Raw genomic sequence first — 27,537 nt, forward strand, 5'->3', positions numbered from 1 at the left:
TTGCTCACCCACTGAAAAAGTCCAATACTTAACATCTGATTACAGCCTTCTGAGGCTATCAACTGCTCCAACGCACCACATCCCACAGCAGGTTCTTAACTGGGGAACTGCCCCTACATCAGAATAAAAATAGCACATTTCTTCAGGTCACAAGTCTTCCTAGCTTCCACTTTACAGCACTCTATCATTTTAATGCTTCACCCTCCTCTAGCAGAGATCAACACCACCCAAAAGACAGCAGTCTAGCTTTGTTGTTATGTCACAGTTCAGTACTCCCTTCATTTACACTTTAATCTTGGAGCATTGCCAAGATTGGAACCTCAACAGCAGTGCAAAACTCTAGGAAGGGGCTAGAAGGGACCTCTGGTTTGTCAAGTCTGGTTGCCTACTATTCAGACACCACTTTGCATTAATTCCTTTCAGGGATACACTTGGCTCTTCCTTCAAAGCAGGTCCCTGCCTGGAAGGCTGTTCCAAAAGTAGTGCTAGTAATTAAGAACTTTGTTTCTAATCTTCATCTTATTTACACAAAGTTTATACCCACTTGCTTTTTGTTCTAACACTCCTTCAGTTCTCAGTGCTTCTGCCTGTTGCATAAAATAAGAAGTAGCATTATTGCTACAGAGTGGAAAAAAAAAGCATCTTACTCATGAAACTACATTTACACAGCATACAAAAACTAGAACTATTTAACCTTCTAGAGCAGGGAACAAGAGGAAAAAGGAGATAGTAAAAATAAAAGGGGGGGGGGGAAGAGCTAATCAGAAGGTTGGATTAGGCCTTGAGTGACCTGTTCTAGTGGGAGGTGTCCCTGCCTATGTCAGGGGGTTGCAACTGGATGAGCTTTGAGGACTCTTCCAACCTAAATCATTCTATGATTTGTTCAGTTATCCAAAGAAACCTTTTCTTTGCTCAGCCTGGGTAAACAGGCCTGTAGATACTGTAATGACTTGTTACAGGGTGACATTCACAGCAATCCACTGTAATGCTCCACATGAAAGCACTGTAGAAAACAAACTGTATGGCACGAAGTTAACTCCAGTGACCATTAAAACAAAGAGCAAAACACAATCCATCTCGTGAGAAGGAAGTATGATTTCAAGAGACAAACAATCCTCTAGTGTGGTACAACATAGTGTCCTCCATGAAAGGAAACAACAAACCCCCCAGGCTTCAGAAAGAGTATTATGTATTTTGCATCTTTCTACTCATTCAACTTAGAAAGCAAATGAAGAATGGAGCCAAACAGGTCAATAAAGAAACTATCCAGCATTCATTCACAGACAACAGAAATCAAAGTACCCTATGTACATATTTCTCTCCCATCACGTCCAGAAGAGAGGAGCATGCAACAACTGTGAACAATGACAACAGGTGTACATTTTAGAGGCTGAAATACTTCTCCACATGGGAACTTCCCCAGTTAGGCATGAACTGGTCTATGATGGTTGGCAGGTCAGCAGTCAGCACATTTGCAAGTACTCCAAATTTTAAGATGCAAAACTCAAAGTTAACTGTGTCAACAGAAGTCAACAAGGGACAAGTCAGTTTGAGGCATACCATCATTTTATACCTAAGGAGATCCAAACTTGTTGGCATTACTCTCATATAAAATTTCCATATTTAACACTTCACTTAGAACAGGCAAACAAGGGTGGAGAAAGCCTTCTAAGAGCTCATGAAATGAATATTACAACAGGTATACAACCCCATACCGCATGTTCTTCTTAGGGAGGCTAGAGACCTGGGATTTTTACTGTGAGAACATAAAACCCAAGCTGACCTTTAACAAAATAATGAGTAAAAACACTTGCTCCTGCTTCTACCTGCTCATGTTTTAAAATGAAGAGTAAAGTGATTCAGATAGAGAAAAATACTTCCATTTTAATGCAAACAGTAGACAGCTCTTGACTGCACCCTCACGATCTGGGAGAGAAAGCCAAAATAATCCATCATACAAAACCATTTCAAAAATCAGAACTAACTGGCAGAGAAGCTTAACAAGAAATAAACCCCCCTGTTGGGACTGAAAGTGACAGAAATTTCAAGGCAAATTAAGCTTTCAAGAAAGCCTTTTCCAAGCACAGCGAAATGCGAACGTTCCTCTCATGAGTCTCATAACATTCCACATTTCCATGGCTGAGCCTCTGGTTCAGAGACCTCCAACTGTGATGGCAATGGAAGCCTTGGTCAAAGCAGAGGTTCTAAAACCAGCCAAAAGAAAGCTTGAAAACTATCAGCACACTTAAGCGAGCTGCTCTCACTTCCTTGAGCACTAACATTTGAACCTACAGCAGAGCAAGAGAACAGTTTTAGTGATCATAGAAAAAGAGCTTGCAAGCCAAGTTACCTTTCAGACTAAACTCCATCTATTTGAGATCAACAAGGTTTAACTTTTCTCAACTTCATGTTTTTAAAAAGGCATTTTCTAAGACTTTGATTCTGTACAGTTAAGCTAACAACTGCCAGGTTTGCATGCTTTTAAGGATGCACTTTGTCACCTAGAATAGAAAACCACATTAAACCGGTGCAGAATCTTGTAAAAATACTTGAAATAAACACTTCACTAGAAGATTATCCAAGTTAAGAATTCAATCACCACATTCAGCAGTGTAATAATTCCTTGACTTCTGTTATTCTCATTGCACATCAAACCCAAAGTTGCTCTTTCTGTCAAAACTAGAGTGGATCCTCAGCCAGCGCTGGCCTAAAGAGGAAGCAAACACTGATCCATGGACAACTCCGTTTTGGTCTTCTGCAGACATTCAAAACCCGAATTCACCAGAAATTCCTCACCACAAGCAAACCCAGAAGGCAAAACATTAAAGGAAGAAGAACAGATCCTCAGCAAGGATTACTACATGTAGCTTAGTGGTCATGGCCAGCTTTTTCTCCAGGAGGCAGGCCACAGAAGTTCTAGGTCACTCAGCAGCTACTGTTTTGAGTCGGAAAACTAAATGGGCACTACACTTACTGTATTTTAAACTACCAGATTCTTACTTCTGCAAACCTAACAGCTTTCTCCAAGAGCACTGATTCCTAATACTGACAAAAATAAATACATGAATCACTACTAAAGTCTTTCCCCTTATTCTGCAGCCTCAGAGAGCTTATCTTCAGTTACAGTACTGCAAGGCACATACAAAATCTCTTCCTTTCCAACACGCTTCAGATATATTCCCTGAAATAACTGTAAAATCCTCAGAACAATTAAAAATGCTACAAAGTTAACAATTCCTATTGAAAAACATTGTTCCTACTGAACATGCACTTCCTTGGAAAACAGCTTAGCAAATATTTAGAAACCTTTTTTGTCTTCTTTAGGTTTACAGTGGAGTAGATTTCCATCTGGAAAGCACTGTCACATCACATTGAAGTTATTGCCTTCGTTATAAATTGCATCCTCTCTGGAAATCCATAAAGCTACTGGATTTGAAAACAAGGTGGGGGTGAGAGACCATGTATGCAGTTTAGCTCATCTGAAAGGATTTCCATGTCAAGCAATACCATCAAGAGTGGAAAAATAATAAGAAAAATGAACTTTCTTCCTTCAGTGGATGAGGAGAACAGAAAGAGATGTCAGCACATTTGTTCAGTTCAATGCAGTATCATTAGCAACTACTGAGAAATCTCCAATCTCTGTCTTTTGGGCAAGCACATCTTCACTACAAAAACAACTGAATTTTTAAAGAGGTAGGTTTTTTTTCCATTATGCACTTATTTATTTCAAATACAACATAACCAAAAAAAAAAAAATTCCCAACATTTGCCTTAGAGCAAGGATCAAGTCTCAAAACTTGGTACAACATCTGATAGAGTTCAGTATTTTAGTTGTCCTCAGCAGTACGGGGCTGCCTTGGAACCAGTGTTTTCCAGGTTGTCTTCATAGTCAAAAGACCAATCTACCAACAGTACTAAACCCACCCCCTCCTCCTCCACCTGTCGGTCCACAACTTCCTGGGGGGTCGTTGTCATCAAATCCATTGGGTCGGAAAGAGCAGGATGCTGAGGCAGCTTGAAGCGCTTGTGTTCGAGCACTAAGCTCTTGCTCCTGAAATGAAAGAATGAAGACAATTTTAAACCCCAACCACCTCACATCCCTGTATTTCTACTCAATTTTGAAACCACTTTTCACAGAATCACAATTAACCAGGTGGGAAAAGACCTCTGAGATCACCAAGTCCAGCCTAACACCTCATCCTTCTAATCAATTAAACCCATGGTACTAAGTGCCTCATCCAGCCTCCCTTAAAGTCACCTGACTAAATTCCAGTCTCCTAAGTCTGAATGGCTTTGTTCAACTTGAAGTTGACCATTCAGAGACAACCTGAGATGTTCAATTTTGTTGAACACCATTGAGGAAATGGATTTAATTATAAATCACATATAAGTTAATGCTAAAGCCATATTGCATAGCAACATGAGATGTCACTAAACAATCAGACTGCTGACCAACAGCTAAAATTATTGTTTACTACATTTCACATCAATTTTCATCCCAGCAATTTTAAGATGCCCTTGTCCATGGATGCCAAGACCATCAAATCAATGTTAATTATTTAAAAGACAGTTCTTTATTCCACTCCAACTGCACAGAGTAACAACCTACTCAGATGAAAGGCAAACTTTTGGACAAGCTATTCAGCTTCCATTCAGTCCAGCTTTTTAACTTTCATGGGTAATTGCTAGCTCTGTTTTAACATTAGTAAGTCTCAAAAACTCTCAGGCACTCCATAAAATCAGAATCAGCTGCTGGATAAAGTACCTGCAGAAGCAGAAGGAATGAAAAAGCACAGCCTCCTGCCAGCAGCTTTTTCAGCTGAATGCCCCTGTGGCTTCTTAAAACATCTGAGGGGATGAGCAAAGGCTTTTTCCCCTCATTAGAGATATCATAGACCATTTCGTCTCTGGCCAACTAGCCTCATAAACCTTACAGCCATTTCCTGCCTCTAGTATCCCTTTCTCAAATTGGCCAAGAGCTTCAAAACTAGAGGGAAGGCAGGTGCTGAGCTCTGGAAGAACGACAGCAGACTGTGCAGGCTTTACTTCTTCAGGAAACAAAATGAAAAGCATTCAGGTGCTGAGGCTCATACTGACAGACTCTTTCACATGACACTTTGTCACTACATACCTTCCCAAAGGCAATGGGAGGAAATTTTACCAGGGTTTCAGTAATTACACAGGTCACCTTGAATTGTTCCCAGTGAAGGCAAGGAACAGAGCCAAGAACCTGGAAGACTGTTCATATTATACTACCACGGAAGCACTGAACTCAGCTCTCTAGATATATACACACACAAAAGAAACACAGAGCAGTGATCAGCAAGGTGGGTGATTTATAAGGTGAATATAACAGAACATTGAAAAGCTAACTTGTTTTCTCTTTTACACCACCTCCTGTGTGTTTTAAGGGGACCACTTCATGTACAGTTGGCATCTTACCTGCAAGTACAGTTTGTTATCTTTTGTAATTGCATCCATGAGGTCTTTCTGGAGGGGAGGGTCTCCATTCACCCAGAGTCCATTTGCTGAAGTGGTGCTGAATCCACAGGTGCTGTGTTGTTTTTTGTAAAACAGAACATAAGCAGTGTCCTTTGGAAACCTACTGGTAATTTTCTGGACTGACTGAAACGAGGTAAACGTCACTCTGCTGTCATTGAACAGAAACCATTCTCTTGGCATCTCAGCCTCCAGCTCGTTTTCTACAAGAGTACAAGGACCATCCTCTGTCAACAACTTATCCTGAGGAGAAACTAAAGAAAGAGCTGTAGACTGGTGACAGAGTCCTGAAGGCCCTGACCCCGTAACATTTCTAGCATATGAATAGTAGTGTCCACTTTCAGAGGACACACCAGAATGAACCACCACAGAGCTTAACATGTAGGGCACCAACTGCGGGCAGGTCACTTCCTCAGCCCCAGAGGGCTTCAGTTTTTTAGCAAGGTTTTCTCCAATATCAGAAATCTCAACACCAACAGACCAACCACCCGAAACTACAGCTAGAGGGGAAGTTGCCCTTTTGACTGGCAGTTCCAACACAAGTGGCAGAGACACATTGTCCAAGATTTTGCGCCTGATGTGACACTTTGGATCGTAAGAGAATCTCAGAAGGGTGAGAATGAGGTATTCAGGTTCCTCGATGATTTGCATAGTTTTCTCAGCGTTCTGCAGAGAGGCACACTTCTCACAATAGTATTTGTTGTCTCCACTGAGGATCTCAGGTGCCAGGAAATAATTCAGTAAGTCTGTAACTGACAGGGTGCTTTTACCTACTAGCCTCTGAGACACGTCCCTGTGATCTTGAACTTTGTGGAGTTCAGAATTGGTGGGATTCTCAGAGTTTGGCTCAGGAGGAAAATCTTTTATGGTCCCTTCATTCATTGTGTCACATCCACCATTCACTTCCAGGTTAGCAAGTGGGGTTTCTCCAGCAGGGCTGGTTGATAAAGTGTTAGTTTGCACCATGTAGTCATCTTTCACCTCGGTGTGTTCCGTGCATTTCGGATCAACATCCTCCAAGGAAGCTGGAGGACAGAAAGCCAGAGAGAGGTCTGTGAAGGCTTCTTCCTTTTGAGACATGCTTTTGCAGTTCAAACAGCATATAGTAGTCTTCAATTTTCCTCCAAACATCTTCTCTATCAGTGTTCTTTCTTCACTTCCTACACAAGGTGCTTCAGCAAATATTTGTGCTTTATGAACAGCTTCTTGGGCCTGGGACTCTTGGTTCATTATACTTTCAGAAGTTTTTGCTGAAGACAGTGCTTTCAAGGTTCTCTCTTCCTCATGCAGCCTGAAGACAAAGGAAAAATAAATCCAAGTAGCTGTGCTATTTCCCAACAAATACTGCTGCAGTAGATCAGACATTTTTTTCCCAGTTAAAGAAACAGACATTTTTAAGTAGGTGGAAGAGTCTTATATTAAAAACACCACACAACTATCTGCTATTTTTAACACAAGCAAGCTGAAGCACACAGGTCAGTACGACCCAAAAAACAGTGTGACAAGCAGAGATGCATTTAATGCAAGTTTCATTCCATATAAACACAACATAATGGATGTAACTGAGAGAACTGGTGAGTCCTAAAAAACCCTCTAACAAAGTTTCTATTGTCTACCATTACATTATCTTAATAAATCAGTTCTCCAGTGTACTGGTTTGTAAGAGAACAAGTAGCTATTTATCTAGTGCCAGACTATTTCCAAAGAAAAGGTCAGGATTTTGTAGCCAATAAAGAAACTACAGCAAGAAAAACCAAAGAGAAACCCAACACAAGGGAACTGAAGAGTATTTCACTATTGAGCTCAGCTTTCACTAGAGGTGCAAGGTGTCATAAAGCAGTATTACTTAAGCCACATCCCAGCAAGACAAATCAATTCAGGTTGGTTTTGTTTGTGGTGTTTTTTTTCCTGTGCCATAGTTAAATTTGCTTATTTAACTGGTTATAAATGCATGTACAACACTTCATGACTTCTTGGACCTGCATGACATAGAAGTGTCACCAACACGAAAACTAAACTACTTGCAGCAACTCCATTAATTTTACAATGGGATCATGACCCCAGCAAGAGACCCACAAAAAATGGAACACTGCTACCACTATAACCTACTTGAAATAGTAGGAATATAAGACGTTACCCAGATTTTACCACAGATTCAACCTACAAAGAAAAACATTTCATAGACCAAGCAGGAAAAGAGACAGCCAGGAATGAGGCCCAGAAGTTAGTGTCCCAAGTCATGCAGCAGAACTGTTACATGACTGAGCCCATCATTCTGTGGTAAGAGTGTAGATTCATTCCCATCAATGGCACAATAACTGTACCTGTCTAGCAGGAATCTGAGGTACTCCGAGCAATCCTGCTGGGATCGAGGTGTGAACCATGGTGGTCTGGAAGCCTCAAAGAAAATTCTAGGAGCGTATGCCTCCCTCTGCTCATGTAAGAGAGGGACACAAAAGGTTACAGAAGAACTGCTTTACAAGTTGGTTATGCTATTCTGAACCTTGGACTACATAATTCTGCAGGAACCATATAAAACACTTGGTGCACAAACACTGGAATCACTTAATATAGGAAGAGACAGATATGAAGGTTGTAATAATCTCCTCTAGCAGAAAAAAAAGAAGTGGATCATCCTGCAGGCAAATATTAAATGTGTAGTGTCCAACCAGATGTTATGTGCAATAGCAGTTGCTGTTCTTGCTGGCAAGCTTAAAAACATTTCCTTTCTTGAGACCCCCAGTATTTCCCCAGTACCAATATATGAGCAAAGCAACCCAGTCTCAAACCCTTCATAAGAACTTTGTTATTCAAAGAGAAAAAAAGTGTCGTGTCTTTCTAGCACAATATTCTGCACGGTTAACAAAGTCCACTCTAAAATCTGAATCACAATAAAATGCAATGTAAAAGCCACTGTAGTTAAGACACTTTATCCCAGACAGTTACATAAAGTCAGCCTGTATAGCAAGGCAGGACTGACTTAGAATCATAGAATCAAGCAGGTTTGAAGAGACCTCCAAGCTCAGCCAGTCCAACCTAGCACCCAGCCCTAGCCAGTCAACCAGACCATGGCACTAAATGCCTCATCCAGGCTTTGCTTAACACCTCCAGGGATGGTGACTCCACCACCTCCCTGGGCAGCCCATTCCCATGCCAATCACTCTCTCTGTGAAGAACTTCCTTCTAACATCCAGCCTATACTTCCCCTGGCACAACTTCAGACTGTGTCCCCTTGTTCTGTCGCTGGTTGCCTGGCAGAAGAGCCCAACCCCACCTGGCTACAACCTCCCTTCAGGTAGTTGCAGACAGCAACGAGGTCACCCCTGAGCCTCCTCTTCTCCAGGCTAAATAACCCCATCTCCCTCAGCCTCTTCTCATAGAGTTTGTGTTCCAGGCCTTTCACCAGCTTTGTCGCCCTTCTCTGCACATGTTCCAGCACCTTGGATTTTTTCATTTTGGTTTCTCAGAGAAAATTTGTTACTCCTGATTTATAAGCACAAGACAATGTCAAGATGTTTCACTTGTGAAACCTAGATTTTTAAGTCAATCCACACCATCTGAACATTTGAAGGCAGACTCTTTCCTACAAACCTATCACATTTCTATTTTCAATACACTCAACAGGACTCCCATAGCATCATGTCTGTTACTCAAGTGTGGCACATAGATCTTAGCTGAATAAATAGCAGATGAAATAAACTGACACACCTGGGTATGAGCCAAAAATGCAAAAAGGTGCTGTAATTTTCTCATTAGTGAGTTACATCCATTTAAATTCAGAGACAAAACATGTCTTCTGAAACTGAAAAAATAAAGAGAGATAGACAACAGTTAATCATTCCAGCTCAGGTAATAGCTTCCATTTGAAAGAAAGATAAAAACATGTAACATGCCCCTTCAATGCCTGGATTCTGCTCTAGTGCAGATGCAAACTACTGTACAGTGGGAGGTACCACTGCAGAAAGTCTATTTCTTTAAATATTTAGATGTGTGAGAATGGGCCACAGACAGACAAAACTTTTGTTCAATAGCTTCCAGATTAAAACAAAAGCATGGCCATATGCTTTTCCAGTACTGAAGGGAGAAAGGACAAAGAGGAATAAAGTACAGTGCCTTCTGACACTGGGCAGAAGGATCAGGATCTTTCACGTTTACAACTGCAGTTTCACAGGGCTGGATTTTAACACAGCAACTGGTAAGGAAACCCACTCTGCTCCAGCAAGCTGCGAGACCTCAGGACATGTTAACATTCAGTGAAAAGCAAGAATGCACCAACTGCAATAGCTGATTTGCAATGAGAAGAGCTGTCAAAAAGGACTTACTCTGTAGCCATAAAAAGTGCCTGGATAACACTGTTCATGTAGCATGTATTTCCTAGATTAATTAGACCTGTCTTCCCCGTTTCAGATTTCCCAGAAAGTCTAGATAAACAAGATGGCAAAGAACTGGACTGAGAAGTCCAAGCACTCTGACTGAGAATCAGCTTGATCTTCTCCTCAGTGGGCTTGGGCATATCCTGTAAAAGAAACATTTAACACTTAATAGGGGGTTGTATTGACTTTTGTAATAGTTACTGCCACTTAGCAGCCTTCACTCCTGCTCTCTCTTCCAGGGTCTTGCTATTCCCCACAGTCTAGAACATACACCCCCATTAAACTCCCTTCTTCAAAGCCTGACTATCTCTCAAATTGCAGGAGTAAGAGGCTGGTAGGCATCTCTGACCTCCATATTCACAGAATCCCCTCTCTCCAATTTCAAGTTTCTTTAAAGAGATGCCTAAAGCATCCACCAAGAAAACAAAATGTTAAGAATGAACCAAGTTCTGAATACTTGGAATGAAAGTGTCAGGAGCTGGGACAGCATCTAAACACTTAACTGCAACTTTACTGCTATAAAAATCAGGCAGTAATACCCAAGCAACTTTTGGTGAGATTTTGGTTGTCTGGGTTTGTGTTTCCCTCCCTATTTTTTTTCCCACTTGTTCTGGGGTGTTGTTTTGGAGTTTTTAAGTGCATTTAACTACTCATTAAAAAACATGCACTTTGCTTTTAAACACCAAAGGTCAGCATCCTTCAGCCTCAGAGCTATGCAATACTGACTGCAGTACTAAAATGTAAGGCTTAATAATGTTGAGGGTTGCCAAAGGAAAACACCATGCCAAGTACACTTCAGAACCTGCCTTTCTTTAATACTTTCAGTGCTCCAAACTTGTATTTGAAGAGTTATTGTTTTGAGCTTGCCTTGAAATTAAATGCCTAGAAGAAGCTTTACAGAAGCATACTAAGAGTCACAAGAAGCTTCAGAAAGTAGATTGCACTTTTAATAAGGGATCTCATTACAGGATTTTCTTAAAGCTTACTGTAATCATACCATGGACAACCAAAACAAACCTTCTTTCTCCTACTGGATGTTCTAAACAATTTAGATGTGTAGGATTATAACTTTCATACTTGAATAAACTAAAGAATCACAGAATCAACCAGGTTAGAAGAGACCTCCAAGATCATCCAGTCCAACCTAGCACCTAGCCAGTCAACTAGATCAGGGCACTAAGTACTTCATCCAGGCTTTCCTTGAACACCTCCAGGCACAGCAACTCCACCGCCTCCTTGGGCAGCCCATTCCAATGGCAATATGCTTTTCCCTGAAGAAAACCATTCCATCCTTTTACCATTCCTAACATACCTTAACAGCTTCCAGAATGGGTTCATAGAGCTCTGGAAATCCTGAGTAATGATACATCATACAGTGTATCAACTCGGTGAACTGCATCAGAAAGGCTGTACTGGAAGGTAAGCCGTCTCTTTTGAAGGAGTGAACCAAGCTGACCACATGTGGGACAATCTGAAAGGGACAACAAACAGCCAAAAAAAGGGTGTGAATTGCATTTGTCCATTTCTCTCTTCTACAAACAACCTGACTGTTTCACACGTGCCAAATGACAGAGGACTTTTGTTCTTCAATAAGTGACTGAGAAACAATGACTTGAAAAACATGCATTATTCTTCACCCCTGACCATTTCCAAACAGCATAACTATTCTGTGCTCTCTCTACCTCACACGCCAAGTTTTGAAACTTTGAGCTTAGGAAATGCAAGGTAAGATTTTAAACAGTCAAGTGTCCAATGTGCTCATCTTATTAAGGAATTAACAGCAATCATTTGGCTTTTGTGCCTCTACTAACAGTGCAGTAACCTGTTCTGATGTCACAAACACACGTTTTAAAACAAACCTCAGAGTTTTCCTTAAACAGAATCTAACTTCTGGGATGTGAAGCCAGTGAATAAATCACTGCGATTTCAGCCTACAAGAGGGAAACTGGCTCACAGCTCCACCTAGTGAGGGAGGGAGCTACGCTCAATAAACCAAGACTAATTTGCTACAAGCTAAAAAGCCCTTTCATCATATCACCATATCTGTGGTTGAGACTCATTGCTATTTTACACGGGGTAGCAATCAGAAATGTTTATTTCACCTTCTTCCCTTTCTTCAGCTCAGCTCTGTTTCTGCCTTAAAGGATCAAGTTGAAATTTATTTCAATGTAGTCCCAAAGAGTAAGTACTTTCCACTGTGAATCACAATCATTTATACAATTCTGTCAGTTCCCAACTGATCAAAATGGATTTGCTGTCAAAGAGGTGGAAGGAGTAATTTCTCATCACAAATTAGATTACAAATTGTTTGGTTGTAAAGGCATGAAGCAAAGAACAGAAGCAGGATAGGTAGGAAAGTATATAAATTCTAACAATTAATGTACTTCAAAACACTCAAGTGTCTGATGCACCTATCCAGGGTGACTAGTTTATGCACAGCAGGTAACTGATCATCTTGTTTCTCCAAACAGTTGTGCTTTGCAGCCCAACTTGACCATAAAATCATAGAATCAGCCAGGTTGGAATAGACCTCCAAGTTCATCCAGTCCAACCTAGCACCCAGCCCTAGCCAATCAAACAGACCATGGCACTAAGTGCCTCATCCAGGCTGTGCTTCAACACCTCCAGGGACAGCGACTCCACCACCTCCCTGGGCAGCCCATTCCAATGCCAATCACTCTCTCTGTGAAGAACTTCCTCCTAACGCCCAGCCTAGACCTCTCCTGCCACAACTTCAGACTGTGTCCCCTTGTTCTGTTGCCTGCTGCCTGGGAGAAAAGCTCAACCCCACCTGGCTACAACCTCCCTTCAGGTAGTAGATTACTTCAGACCACATAAAACAGTTTTTCAGAAGTAAACAAAGATAGAATGTGGTGTCCAGATACTAGTGCCAGAAATGAACACACAGCAGGAAGAACAATGCTTGTTTTCAGTTACAGATTAATGGTCAAACCTGCAGCCTGTGAACCACAGAAATCTGACTCTGAAACCTTAAAAGAAAGGAAATCCAAGTGCATCCGTTCTCCATACCCACTGCACAAAGCACATTTTGAAGAACTGAAGACCACTTATTTAGTAACTTACCAAATGAAAAGCTTCTGGAGAATGCTGAAAACTAAGTAACATATGGGAAAGGACAGCAAGGGCACCAGGCCTCACTAGAGGAAACCAAAGTCGATTAAAGACCTGGAAGAAAATGATCCAAACTAATTACAGTAAGTCTAGAAAGTAAAACTTCAGTCAAAATGTAAACAGATCTGCAACTCCACAATCATTTGAACCAGACACAATCATTACATGCAACTGGAAGCTACAGATGTGTTTAGATCATCACTGCAGAATAATAAGGTACTATCTGTAGTAATACAAAAGATGCTACACAAGTGCATAGCTGAGGCAAATTCTTTTGAAAACTTTTTTTTCTCCAACATACCAATTCAATCTTTAGCAGAGTGACATCAATGAGGATGGTAAATTTCTGGACTGCAGCCAAGCCTTTGAGCAGTGCAATCACCCATGTTTCCACATGCTGAGCCAGAGGCCAGGACAACCAGTCAATCATTCTGAAAGATCAATGTAAAATAAATTAGTAACAAAATAAACCCTTACTAGACCACTAATTTTCTTCTCAACAAAAAACCCTACATATTACCTTGATGGTTAGGCAAGCAGCAAAATAACTGATTCCATCTCATTAATAATTATCTACTAAATATATTAAAAGCAAACATGACACTCTCCTTTGAAATACATACATGTACAAAATTCAATAAAGATTAAAGAAGTGTGGCCAGCAGAGTAATGGAGGTGATCCTCCCCTTTTGCTCTCCTCAGACCCCACCTAGAGTACTGTGTGCAGTTTTGGAGGCCCCCAACACAAGAAAGACATGGAACTGTTAGAACGTGTCCAGAGGAGGCCACCAAGATGCTCAGAGGCATGAAGCAGCTCCACTATGAGGACAGGCTGAAAGAGGTGGGGCTCTGCAGCCTGGAGAAAGCTTCAAGGAGCGGCTTTCCAATATCTGAAGGGGGCTACAAGAAGACTGGGGAAGGACTATGACAAGGTCTTGTAATGACTGTACAAGGGGTAATGGGTTTAAACTGGCAGAAGGGAGACTAAACCTAGATGTTAGGAAAGGGTTCTTTGCAGTGAGGGTGGTGAGGCAGTGGCACAGGTTGCCCAGGGAGGCTGTGGCTGCTCCCTCCATGGAGGTGTTCAAGGCCAGGTTGAATGAGGCCTTGAACAACCTGATCTAGCAGGAGGTATCCCTGCCTATGGCCAGGGGGTTGGGACTGGATGAGATTAGAGGTCCCTTCCAACCTAAGCCATTCTATGATTCTATATTATTGTTACTTAAGACTATGAGGGCCAGTAGGTGAAGGATGAACATACTGGTTATGAAACTCTCTCTGGATTGCATTTAATTGATTACTGCTTTGTGCAGCTGCTTTGACTTTATTTTTCATTCAAAAGCTTGATCATGAATAAGGATAGAGGCTGCTTTTGGAATCTGACCAGAAGAAAAGGATCTTAAAGGCCTCAATAGGACTGTCTGCCTCACATCACCCTAAAATACAGGCAGACCACCTGCTCTTACATGCCACCACTTCTGCTATCTCTCTATAGAAGAGAATTTATCTGTGCAACTTCAGCCATTGACACCCTTCACAAAAATATCTTCTTTGCCACATCAAAGAATTTGGCAGCTCAGGTGCAAATCCCTCAGGATAGGAAGAAAACCACCAAACACCAACAATAAAACAAAGCAAGAAGGTCTTCCCAACTCTCAGGCACTCTTAAAAAGATGTACAGGATACCTGACATTTTTACCAACAGGACCAAAGAAGTAGTCATATCTGAAGGTTTTCTGAGCAAAATTCTCAGTTTCCCTTAAGGATTATTTGTGTTAAAGTGTAAACAAACATTACACTTGTCAGGATACCCATATCTGCAGTCAACTTCCTCTGAAGTGGACCCTTAAAGCAGGCACACATCCAAGAAGAGTCAACTATTTTCTGTTTTTTCCTCACTGATGCTTCAGGTAAGGTTTCATGAGACAGCTAAACCTATTAAGAACAACTCAGCCAAGCTTATTAACAGCAACTCAGCCAATTAAAAACAGATGCTGCCAATAAGCAAGCATCCTGTGCCTAACAACACCTCAGTGAAGTGATTCAATCCACTATTCTGATTACAGATTCACTGATCTGTGTTCAACTTGAGCCACTCTGCAGTGCCATGGAAGTCATCCCCAGGAAGTGAGCAACAAGCTCTCTAACTTGCAGTCACCAGAGCTCTGTTGACTCATCTGGAGACCTTGTTATGCTCAAGTTCTCCATCTCCTGGGAATGATGAAAGCCTCATGACAATAACTGTCATTTGATGCTTCAGACATTGCAGCTGCTTTATCCTCTTTACAATTACTCCTCCAAACCAGAAGAGAGTAATTACTGCAAAGGGTTGCCAGAGGTAAAAAAAGTAACTGGATACAGCACTGACATTAGTATCTACACATAAAAACAAAGGGCACAAAAAACCTAGTTCCATGGACCAGAACTAGAGGCTCTTAAAATCAAGTGCTACTTCAAAGAACAAACAAGGCAAGTAAGACTGTACTGCCCTCTCAAAAATAAGAGGAACAACAGCTCCCTTATACTCAAAGCTCAGCACTGCATTACTTCCCCAAGCAACAGCATACAGAGAAGCCGTTCTAAAGGCACAACAACACGATCACACTGTGTTGAAGCAGGTAACACAAACAAACCTTAGAATTGCACAAACATGAAAACAAGCACATCACTGGCAAATTATTAGCATGCACAAATCCCTCTGGAATTCCTAGCTCTCAACTTCAGGCTGGGCACACTGTTAAGATTCAGTGAAGCAGACTCTTTTAAAAGCCCTAAACAATTTCTTAGCCCAAATTATGATATTAATGCTGGGGTTTTATTTAATTATATTTTCAATTTAATTATGGCTTCTCAACTCAGTGTACCATAGGGAATGTTTTCAGTGTGAAAAAACACTTTAATATTTCCCCAACATATATAAGTGCTGCTCTACCTGAATGTGTCTATTACACTTCACTCAAATGCATGCAGTTAAAAAGAATACAGCAGGTATTACATTTTCTGTTGTAAGCCTTTTTAGAAGTTGCTTTTTAAACAACACAACACTTCAACAGTCTCCTGCTTAACTGCTTTACTCATTTTCTACACTGCAGAGCTTAGTAACAGCTTCTTCCATAGACTTTAAAAAATAAGAATATCATAGAATCAATCAGGTTGGAAGAGACCTCCAGGATCATCCAGTCCAATCTATCACCCAGACTTAGCCAATCAACAAGGCCATGTCAAGGTTTGCATCTCTATTCCACTAGCACCATTCTGCATCACTATTATTCATGTATCTGAGGATATTAACCAAGACTGTAATCTGAATTACAGCCTGTTACGAGTGTTACCAATCTCAGTGTTGACTCATGTTTAGATGAGTGACAAGCAGCATTATGTGTATTTGTTTTCATATCATTTCTGTTCTTCTACTATTCAAACAACCAAGAAACCTCTGGAGGCTTGAGTTAAGACAGAAACAGAAGCTGTCCCTTATGAATCCCACTAGAAAATAATTAAGATACTAAGCAGAAAAGAACCCTCAGGAATAAACAGTAAAGCTCATTTCTAATTATCTCCTCTCTTCAGAGCAGCAGATGATGGATAAGTTAATTATGTGAGAGAGCCACTCTGCTCCTTGGACAAGTAGAAAAGTCAACTCAAAACAAGGCCTCATTTCTCAGCTTGACTGTAAACCCCACCAAGTTCCCTATTTATGCCATCATGGTCAAGGTGGGAGGTCTAAGCAGAAGATGCTGACTAAAAGGAAAACATCTGGTTTCCTCTTGGTTTCTATTTAACTTTCTTCATCTACCCTGGCAAAGAGTAAGAAGCCACATAAATGATGAAAGCAGCAACCAACATCTATAGTAGCATAAACACAGATTACCTTGACATTCTAAACTACGTAACACAGGATGCCACTTTAAAAGGGAGGGCTGGGGGGATGTTGACTGGAGGTTTTGTTTGTTTATGTGTCACTTTTCTTTAATGGAACCTAAGTTTCAAATAACTTCACCAAAAAAATAACAAGAATAAGAAAAGAAGACTTTTCCCCTCTTAAAAGAAATACAGTACCTGCAGAGAGCTTGAGTCATACTCGCATCTTTCACATTTGGATCTGTAGTAAGGCTCCTGATGAGTACTGTAATCATCTGCAATGGTATGTGCTGCACAAGACTTGCCAGTGCAACAGAAGGTTCAAATGACGTATCTGTAAGAGTTGAACACGGCACAAGGTAAGAAACTGAAAAGAGAATTCCCAGAAAAAAGGTGTTTTATCTTCTGTGCTACAACTTCACTCTAGGTGTAAAGTTGTGAGAGAGTAAGTCTATGTTACATTTAATATTCTGCCCTCAAGAAACAAAAACTTTCAATGGATTCAGGACAATGAAGAATACTAAGGTACAACCTCCTTTTATTCATCAACTAACCATGTAAGAGAGCAACATTCTGCCAACTTCCTCTTCCACCACCATGAGAACTGGAAGTGGGATTTTACCACCTTACAATTCATCATCACACTTGATGTTAAGGCTAGGAACCCAATGCAGCTATTTCCCACCACAGTGACTGACTGCTAACCAAAACCAGTCACGACAAAACAACATTGGAATGTGAAGTTTCCCTGGTGCCTCAACAGCAAAGGCACTTTCCAATGTGAGCTAATAAAGCACTTCACGGATTTTTGAAGCCAGAGGGAACCTATTTACAATTGCCCCAACATGACTCCGGTAACGAGACAAAAACTTTTGCTTACTCTAAAACCTAAAAGGCTACACTTGGTCTAAGCACGAAACCTATGGTTTCAAGACACTGCCTGCAAAGCGACCAATGCTAGCAGCGGGGCTTTTTCCCTCCAGCGCCCACGTTACTCTCCTGTCATCCCGCCTCCACCTCCACCCCCCGGCGGGCGGCGGCTCTCACCGGCAGCGGAGATGACGGCGAAGAGCTCCTGCAGGGAGGGCAGCAGCGTGTCGGGCTCGGCCTTCCAGACGCTCCGCAGCAGCCCGCTGACCTGCGTCACCTGCGAGACGTAGAGGCGCAGCTCGGCCTCCCGGCTGCCCTGGCTCTGGAAGTGGGCGATGCTGCGCACCAGCTGCTGGCAGAAGGCGAGCGAGAGCTTCCTGCCGCGGGGCAGGCACTGCGGGAAGTCGCCCAGCAGCTGGCAGAGGCGGGCGCAGAGCGGCGGCGCCGGTCGCTCGCACACCAGTCGCAGCGCCTCAACCTGCAGCAACTCAAAGAGCTCCAGCACCGAGGGGCAGCTCATGATGAGGCGCAGCCCCGCTTGGATGTAGTCGAGGATGGCGGGGTCGCGGTTGCTCAGCTCGCCGTAGCCGCGCTGCAGGAGACCGAGGACAAGCCCGCGGTTGAAGAAGGCCTCAAACTCGGCGCGGTGGTAGCGACCGTAGGCCTCCAACACCTGCCGCCCCACCTGCCGCTGGAAGGGGTCGGGGCCCTGCAGCACCAACCGGGTGCTGAGGGCGAACATGGCGCGGCACTGCGCCTGGCTCAACGGCGTCTCCGCCGACTCCACCACCCGCCGCACGATCACCCGCTTCAGCGGCAGCGGGTGCGACGAGCTCACCAGCCCCTCCAGGATCTTGTCCATGGCGAGATCTCTGGGCGCATCGGCCGAGCGGCGGCGGCGGCGGACCGGCGCAGGCCTCGGCGGAGGCCGCCGCCGCCGCCTCCCCTCGGCCCTCCTCTGGCCCCGCCGCGCTATGCCGCCCCGGCGGTGTGCGCCGCGGCTCCCGCGCCCCTCCCGCTCTCCCCTCGCCCGAGCGGCGACGGCAGCCACGCTCCGCCGCCTCCGGCTGAGGCAGCCCCGCGGCCCCAGCAGTCAACCGCCGAGCGCTCCGCAGCGACCCGGAAGCGGAGAAGCGCAAACAGGAAGCCAGGCCGCCGCCGGGGCTCGGCCACCGCGCATGGGCCCTGCGCATGGGCCCTGCTGCCCTGCGCCTGCCCCTGCGGCCCTGCGCCTGCCCCTGCGGCCTGCCCCCTGCGGCCCTGCCCCTGCGGCCTGCCCCTGCGGCCTGCCCCCTGCTGCCCTGCGCCTGCCCCTGCGCCGGCCAAGGGGCGCGGGGGCGGCTCGGCTGCGGCCCGGGGCTTCGCGCCCGCACGTTTAGTGCGAGGGCTCCGGCGCTGTGTGCCGGTCAGCGTTCACTTGTCCCTCAGCACACGTAACCACAGAATCAGCCGGGTTGGAAGAGACCTCCAAGCTCAGCCAGGCCAACCTAGCACCCAGCCCTGGCCAAGCAACCAGACCATGGCACTAAGTGCCCCAGCCAGGCTTGGCTGCAACATTCTTTCTGTGAAGAGTTTCCTCCTCACATCCAGCCTAGACCTCCCCTGCCACAGCTTGAGACTCTGTCCCCTTCTTCTGTTGCTGGGTGCCTGGCAGAAGAGCCCAACCCCACCTGGCTACAGCCTCCCTGCAGGTAGTTGCAGACAGCAATGAGCTCTGCCCTGAGCCTCCTCTGCTGCAGGCTGCACACCCCCAGCTCCCTCAGCCTCTCCTCACAGGGCTCTGCTCCAGGCCCCTCACCAGCTTTGGCGCCCTCCTGTGGACACCTTCCAGCACCTCAACATCTCTCTTGAATTGAGGAGCCCAGAACTGGACACAGCACTCAAGGAGTGGCCTGAGCAGTGCTGAGCACAGGGGCAGAACAACCTCCCTTGTCCTGCTGGCCATACTGCTCCTGAGCCAGCCCAGGATGCCATTGGCTCTGCTGCCCACCTGGGTGCACTGGGCTTGAAATAAAGCTTAACAGTCATCTAGGAAGCCGCCTGCAGTAGGTAGGGACATACCTCACTTCATCAGGTTTCTGTGAGCACCTTCAAGCCTGATCTTGAATGTTTGCAGACAGGGGACAGCCACCAACTCCCTGTGCAACCTGTTTCAGTAAGTAACACTGTAGTAAAGGACTTAGTAATGTCTGAAGAACTTATTCCTAATGTCTGTAGGTCCCTGCAGCCCTCGACAGGGATCCCTGTGTGGCAAGGCAGTGGCCAGGCCTGTCTCACCCTCTGTGTACACAGCTCTCTCCACTTTGGAGTAGTGTTTACCCCTTTGTTATCACTTGGTCTCACCTGTCAGCGTACTTGAAACCAGCAGCTCTTCCTCAGAGAAGCCTTTGCTGTTGATCAGTGGTTTAACAGAGTAGCACTCTCTGCCAGCTTAAATCTAACACCTTGAGAGTGTTCCTATCTTTATTTATCCCTGCTTATCCCTCACTTTGACCTAGTTTTGCTCCAGTTTGAGCAACCTGATCTTGTGGAAGGGGTCCCTGCCTAAGGCAGAGGGTTTGCAACAAGATGGTCTTTGAGGTCCTTCGAAGATCAAGGTGCTTTCTCTGATCAAATGGATCCATTTTGAGCTCCTTTAGTTGAGCTCCTTTTATGATCAGGTTACCTGCCTGGTGAATGTGGGGCAGGCTGTGGATGGAGTCTGCCTGGGCTTCAGCAAAGCCTTTGACACTGCTTGCCGCAAGCAGCTCCTGGCACAGCTGGCAGCTCGTGGCTGGGACAGATTCACTCTGATATGGGTCAAGAACTGGCTGCAGGGCTGGGCCCAGAGAGTGGTGGTGAATGATGCCACATCCAGGTGGCAGCTGTCACTAGTGGTGTCCTCCAGGAACTAGTGCTGGGCCCAGTCCTGGTCAATATCTTTATGGATGATCTGCACCAGGGCATTGAGTCCAGCATCAGTAAGTTTGCAGATGGCACCAAGCTAGGAGCAGGTTTTGGAGGGTAGGAGAGCCCTGCAGAAGGACCTGGCCAGGCTGGATGGGTGGGCAGAGGTCAGTGGGAAGAGATTGAACAAGGTCAAGTGCAGGGTTCTACACTTTGGCCACAACAACCCCAAGCAGCGCTAGAGGCTGGGGCCAGAGTGGCTGAGAGCAGCCAGGCAGAGAGGGAGCTGGGGATGCTGGTAGAGAGTAGCTGAAGATGAGGCAGCAGTGTGCCCAGGTGGGCAGCAGAGCCAATGGCATCCTGGCCTGGATCAGAAACAGTGTCCCTAGAGGTGTTCAAGAAAAGAGTGAATGAGACACTTAGTGCCATGGTCTAAGTTGATTGGACAGCTCTGGATGATAGATTAGACTGGATGATCTTGGAGGTCTCTTCCCACCTGGTTGATTCTATGATTGCACACTCTATTATTTGTGTTCCTTGCATTTTCACATGAAAATACATTTCCAGGATGAAAGTTCTGCAATTTCCAGAGACTGAATGTTACCTCTTGAGAACTAGGTAATGGGAATGGTCACAAAACTGAATGAAACCCGTCATTGTCAGCAAGCAAACTGGGAACAGAACAGCACTTCTATTTGACTAATCAAATCAAGTCCCTGAGGGCAGATCACTGGTCACACAAACTGACCGTGCTTGCAAAGCCTGCTCTTGGTTGTCCATTTCTCCCCACCTTTATGCTATGTGGTTGACTTATACCTGTAATCAGGAAGGTATGAAAATGAGCCTTATCATTCCCTGACAATATTTGGTGTGTGACAGATGCAAAATCTGAGCCAGAGTTTAGGTTGCCAGCAGATGCTCCTAAGAGTAACAAGAACAGCTCACAAACTCTACAGGGACAGCTGTAAGATACTAGAGCTGTCAGAAGGCAGAACACGAAAGCAGGAAGTTCAGAGTTACCTCAGAAACTGAGTACACTGTTTATAAAATATCTCAAATACTTAGTTAAAATGCTCAGATAACTTTAACTTTGCTCCTTCGTGCCCCAGTTTTCTGTTTGCTTCTCACAGACTTAAGGTCTAGCACTAAAAATAGCTGTGCATTTGCTGAGTCATTGCATTCCAGGATAAATTGTGTTGATCAAGGGCTTTTTTTTCTGAGGACTGTACAAAGGTCAGAGGCTGTTGCCCCAATATTTTGTCTAAATTATCTTTGTAAAGTGTACTGTATCAGAATGATATCTGCATTAACTTTTTGTGGTTGTTGCTTCCCAAGAGGACTTTGTAGTTAGTATCCATTAAACAGTAAACCTTGAAGAAGGTGCTGGATTCTATAGCTTGTTTACCTGTAGAACTTAGTGCTTTGCTTTCTGTGATCTGTACCAGGAATGTCTTCATTTTCTTAAGCACACTACTACAAACTTCATTTTGATATGTTACTTTTTTTCTAGCACTATTCATGGTATCTTCTGAGGCCAGGAGAGGAGAGGAGTCTGCTCAGGGGGTTCAGTGAGAACTCTGAAAGTAAGGGGAAGGACTGAAATTGAGATGCCCAAGACACATATATGGGAAGGGGTAAAGTGACACCTTATCTGGAGAGAGGATCATGTTGGGAATGGAAGCAGAAAGAAAGTTTGGTGTTGTGGGAAGCTGCAAAGGTGCTCAGATGTGTCAGGGTGTATGAGAAAGAGAATAAAGGAGAAATGGAGAAAGGCAGGCAATACTGTAGGCTCGTGGGGCATACAGTGGATTGTGGAAAAACAGCTGGATGAGGAGAGGAGCAGTTGCCCTGAATAGCAGGAAAACAAATGTGAAAGAGCTGGAATGGCCATCTGAAAAGCTGGAGACATAAATGGCTTGGAGGTACATGGAGATACAGGGAATGCAGAAAGCCTGAGCAGCTGCAGATTAAAAGGATCAGGGACTCTTCTGAGCTGGGAGATCAAAGGTCTGAGCTAGTTTCCAGTGCTTCGTTGTTTGTTTACACAGCACTGAAGATGGGAGGAAAGGTTGTGCCTGCTGCCTGGGATGAGGGAACGGTTTTCCTGGCAGCCTGGGAGCATTTTGCCTGGCAGCCTGGTCACAGTGATCACTGCGATTGCCTTCAAAAAAGCCACAGAAAGGGCTGAAAATCTACAGCCCCAAGAAAGTCTAGAACTGGTAGTTGGAGGGAAGGGAAGGTACCTCAAGCATAGCAGCATGGGAATGGTCTTCTTATTTGCATCCAGATTCCCAAGTACACATAGTCTTAATTTAATGAACTTATTTTAGGTAATAGAACTATCAATGGAAACCAAATTATTGAGAGTTAATGATAGTTTCTTGAATCATTGAATATGTTTATGGCTTCAGAGTTCATTGAATATGTTTATGACTTTGGAGCTAAGAATAAGCTATGGGGATGATCCTAGCTACAACCTCACTATGGCAGGGGGTTGGAACTGGATGATCCTTGAGGTCCCTTCCAACCTAAACCATTGTATGATTCTGCTAGATACACAATTATCAATACATACTTAGGAGCTGAAATGTGGAAGACTGTCCCTCTCTTTTCAGTGAAATCCAACTCCTACATGTAACTAGATTGTGACAAAAAGGAAGTGAATTCTTCAGTGAATAAACTACACCTTAAAATATTTCCTGACATAAGTGAGACAAAGGCCCAGTTATATCTCATCACACCCCAAGATTACTGACTAATCTGAACTGTAATTACTTTTACTGTGAAACAGCATGAATAGCAGCAGAAGGTTAAACATGGTAGCATCTCCTTAAGGACCCAAATATCTCAGACAGTAAGGCAAAAATGCAGCATTTTTACTAAGAGCCCTGGATTGAAGTTATCCTGTCAGCCTTGAGACATTTCATACCTCATGCACAAGACAACTGCTTGCTAGCGGAACATCTGGTAGGTAAGGAGTCTATCCTGTGTGACCATCCTAAGGGCTGGTGAGGCTCTAGATGCAACGTTAGCTCATCCCTCATGCCTCCCACATGGACAAGTCTAATGTGGTGGACTTCCTGCTGAGGTACAGACATATTCACGTTGCATGTGTGGTCAATTCAGTCTCCCTGAGAAGCAGGATCCCCATAGAAGTGCAGAAGGTTCAGGGCATCTGTCATTAAGTATCATGTAGCTTGGCTGTATGGTTGTGTGAGTGCTAAATCTAGTGTGAGACAGGCAGCAGGAGCCTGAGGGAGATCTGGAGCAGGCACCCCTTTTAAGTCACAACTTGCTTTAGATCAGTTTCACTGTAACACGAAGCTGCACCATGAGTCAGGAGCTCCCGAGCCCTAATCGTGGCTCTGAAATCAACTCCATTGGTGGCTGCAAGCAGCTTATTTAACTGCAGGGGTGGTGTTGGTCAAGTATAAATAGTTGTAGCTAGGTATTTGGGAGCACTGTAAGGTTCAATTAGATAATATTTACCAAATATTAATTAAGTATTTTGATTCTCAAAGTGTTGATTACCAATGCCTGAATGTTGAGTCATCATACTCTAGTTTTACAGTCACATGTCCCTGAGGGTTATTCATCCAATAAACAAGGCACAGGTTTATTTATCCAAAAACCAGGACAGCACAGCACATGGCTCCAGTGTCTTGCCAAAGCCTGCTGGCACAGTGCAATAGTTTATTTCTGAGGAAAGACACTTTGATTTGAAAGAGACCTTTGATTTCCTGTAGATACAATCTGTCATCATTCAGTTTTGCCTATGTAATGTATATATATAGATATGTATTTGTCATGTCAAGGAGCAAAATCTAATTGAATATGACTTTATTACTAACTTCATTAATTTTCCTCTGCTGTAACCAAAAGGTGTTGCAGAAGATGTTGGTATGCTGAAGTACTGTGTAGCAAACACCTCAAAAATGGGAGTCAGTGGTTGCTTCAGCCAGCTAACTGACTATTAACAGCTTTAATTAAAGGCTTCAGTCCAGCAGTGGGGGAGATCTAGGTAGCTCCTCAGCATTTGTGTGCCAATAATCTGCTTGGGTATTAGGTTGAGACACTAAAAAAAATTAAAGAGACTCAGGCCTCTGTTGTGATTAAAAGACACACAGTGTGGAATGTAAGGTCAGAGAGTTGATGTGAGTTGGACTAGGTGACCTGTAAAGGTTCCATCCAAACCAAGGTGTTCTATGAGTCTATGTTCTAATAGACAGGAACATCCACATGAGATAAACTGAGAGACTACATCTGCCACTATAAATTTCCAGGACTAAGAAGCATCTCAGTGGTTCAGCATGGCTCAGATGTAGTTTGGCTGTTGTACTGTGTTTAGGCGCAGGTTTCTTTGCTAGATACATCTGCCTTCTTTACTAAGCACTCTGTCATAGAATCATGGAATTATAGAATAGAATCATAGAGTCAACCAGGTTGGAAGAGACCTCCAAGCTCATCCAGGCCAACCTAGCACCCAGCCCTGTCCAATCTCTCTTGAATGGAGGGGACCAGAACTGGACACAGCACACCAGTGCTGAGTACAGGGGCAGAATAACCTCCCTTGTTCTACTGCCACACTAGGACAAGGGAGGGTCTTAATGAGGGTTTCAGCTGCTCCTCTGTGATGAGTGTATTTTGTGTTTCATCCTTTTACCCAAAAGGATAACTGGCAAGTTTTCATACTGTCTCTCTCAAATCTCCTTTACATGAATGAACAAAATTGCTCGTTAGCAGAAATACTGTCCTCACTGATGTCTGTCTCATTGCACACCCTAAGGACAGGGCATGTACCAGCCATAGTCAAACAACAGTGATTAGGTTGATATTTGGGCACTCAGAAACTTAGCTGAGCATTGGACTCTCCTTGCTTGTTATTCATTTAGGTCTTTCTGACATTCAGCATTGTGTCAGGCCAGGAAGGCCTGAGGTACCCAGACATTCACAGCAGCTGCCCAGAGGCAATGTATCTGCCAACACCTTATGTTTCACCTGTAAGATGTGCATACACATTTGAAGCCTTGACAGTCTACAAAATGAACTTCTGAGGACTCTATCTTTGCCTGCTCTGGCACTGCACAAAATGTTCACAGTCAATGTCCCAGATTTTGAAGTCAGCATAAACTGCATTATGTTTAAGATGTGTACATATGAGAATCAGCCTATGCCACCCCCCCTTGAATTTACGCAATCCTTTATCTCTTTTGCTTGTGCAAGTGCCTGTTTTGCATACATAGATTTGCAATACAAATGCAGCTTGAGTGTGTCCATATGACAATGTGGCATTATGGAGGAATTTCTATGTAGTGGCACATAACTATTTTCAGGGAAGAATTTGTGATGGTGCTGATGTCTTTCAAGCACAGACTGCTCTTAAAACAAGAAAAGCTGTGCCTATATGAAGAGCTTCCTTTGATAAATGATACATTTGATAAAATTCAGATACCTGCTGAGGAAATAGCCCCTTTATAGAAATGCAGTTATACATCAGCCCAGCTAGCTGACAGAAAGTAATAAAAGTAGATTGCCTGCAAGGTCATCTGTGACTCAGAAATTAGGCAGAATATGGACTGTGGAAGTCAGCAGTGAGGCTGTGGCAGAGGACAATGCATACTTCACCGAAACTGCACCAAAGGACGTGTCAAACATCACACCTTTCTTCAGCAAGAAAAGATTCAGTAGGTGAAGGGAATACTGAGCATTGTGTTTCACTGCTTGTTCTGCACAGCTGACTTAACAAGTTTTGCACTGCTTGATACTTTTAACGTGCCAGTGGAACGCTTGGCAGTTGCACACACATCCAAATAGTTCTAGATTCTAATTTGTGCAAGCGCGGCAGCGTAATTCATTTGGGGAAGTAGCAGGTTTCGCTTAAATTAGACTGCTGCTTCTTTTACTAGTTTTTAATGAGACACTAAGCAGGAGCTGAAATCCTTACAGCCATTGGTTGACACTTACAATGTCTGCTGCTTAATGAAGGAGTAAATTGTGTCATAAATCTGCTATTTTTATTGCCGTTTCTTCACGCGAGGAGTACAAATCACCTTTGGAACTTCCAGGTTTCTGCTGGCTCCTTCATATATTATCCACATGTGTCGTAAAGGGTATGTCAAAGAATTTAATTTGTCCAAGCCCAAATATCAAATTGGATTTTCTGGATATATATTTGTTTTATGGATGACATTTGAAGGATTAGCTGAGGATCAAATGTGCATTAGCATTAAAAACAAATCCAAAAATACAGGAGGAATCCAGAAAAAAATGAAGCTGGGTGGACAAAAGGCTCAGTGAGAGTGAACAGTTGTGATGCTTTGGGAGGTATCTGCCCCCCTACTCCTATGAAATCACCCAAACTAGACTCAGCTGTCTGGAAGTTAAGGAATGAAACAGCTTAGCACAATTTACAAGCAGTTATTTACAATATATTACAAATATATACAGTTATATACAGAAATACACAAGTTAAAAGTAATATGAAAACATAGCAGCCCTCCTAGAAATCAGAGTCCCCAGGAGGGGCTCCCAAAATCCCTTCCACCTTCTTTCCACCCCCCCTACCTTGTCCCATAGCCTGCCTTACGTGCCAGGTGAGTTTGGAGGACAGGGGAGTTGAGAAGTAGAATTAGTTGGGTTGCACAGCAAAAACCCAGGGAGAAAAGCATAGACACTGACTCTGACAGACACACACACACTCTGTCTTATCTTTCTTCCCCTGTACTCAGCACTGGTCAGGCCACACCTTGAGTACTATGTCCAGTTCTGGGCCCCTGAATTCAAGAAAGATGTTGAGGTGCTGGAAGGCGTCCACAGGAGGGTGGCAAAGCTGGTGAGGGGCCTGGAGCACAGCCCTGTGAGAAGAGGCTGAGGGAGCTGGGGGTGTGCAGCCTGCAGCAGAGGAGGCTCAGGGCAG

The 27,537-nt window shown here is 43.9% G+C and overlaps 1 protein-coding gene across 1 annotated transcript; it reads right to left on the minus strand.

Annotated features, from left to right (window-relative positions):
• Positions 1-3,694: 3,694 nt before the first annotated feature.
• On the minus strand, positions 3,695-18,670 carry USP38 (ubiquitin specific peptidase 38). Its single transcript, XM_064149499.1, has 10 exons — positions 17,913-18,670; positions 17,064-17,199; positions 13,306-13,435; positions 12,957-13,058; positions 11,185-11,343; positions 9,822-10,015; positions 9,208-9,301; positions 7,824-7,930; positions 5,443-6,790; positions 3,695-4,051 (listed from the first exon to the last, which is right to left on the minus strand). The coding sequence occupies exons 1-10, from the start codon at positions 18,595-18,597 to the stop codon at positions 3,890-3,892; spliced, it is 3,117 nt and encodes a 1,038-aa protein (XP_064005569.1). The 5' UTR covers positions 18,598-18,670; the 3' UTR covers positions 3,695-3,889.
• Between the last annotated feature and the right edge of the window lie 8,867 nt (positions 18,671-27,537).

Source organism: Pogoniulus pusillus, chromosome 10, assembly GCF_015220805.1.
Source record: "Pogoniulus pusillus isolate bPogPus1 chromosome 10, bPogPus1.pri, whole genome shotgun sequence".
In the NCBI taxonomy this organism is placed as follows: domain Eukaryota; kingdom Metazoa; phylum Chordata; class Aves; order Piciformes; family Lybiidae; genus Pogoniulus; species Pogoniulus pusillus.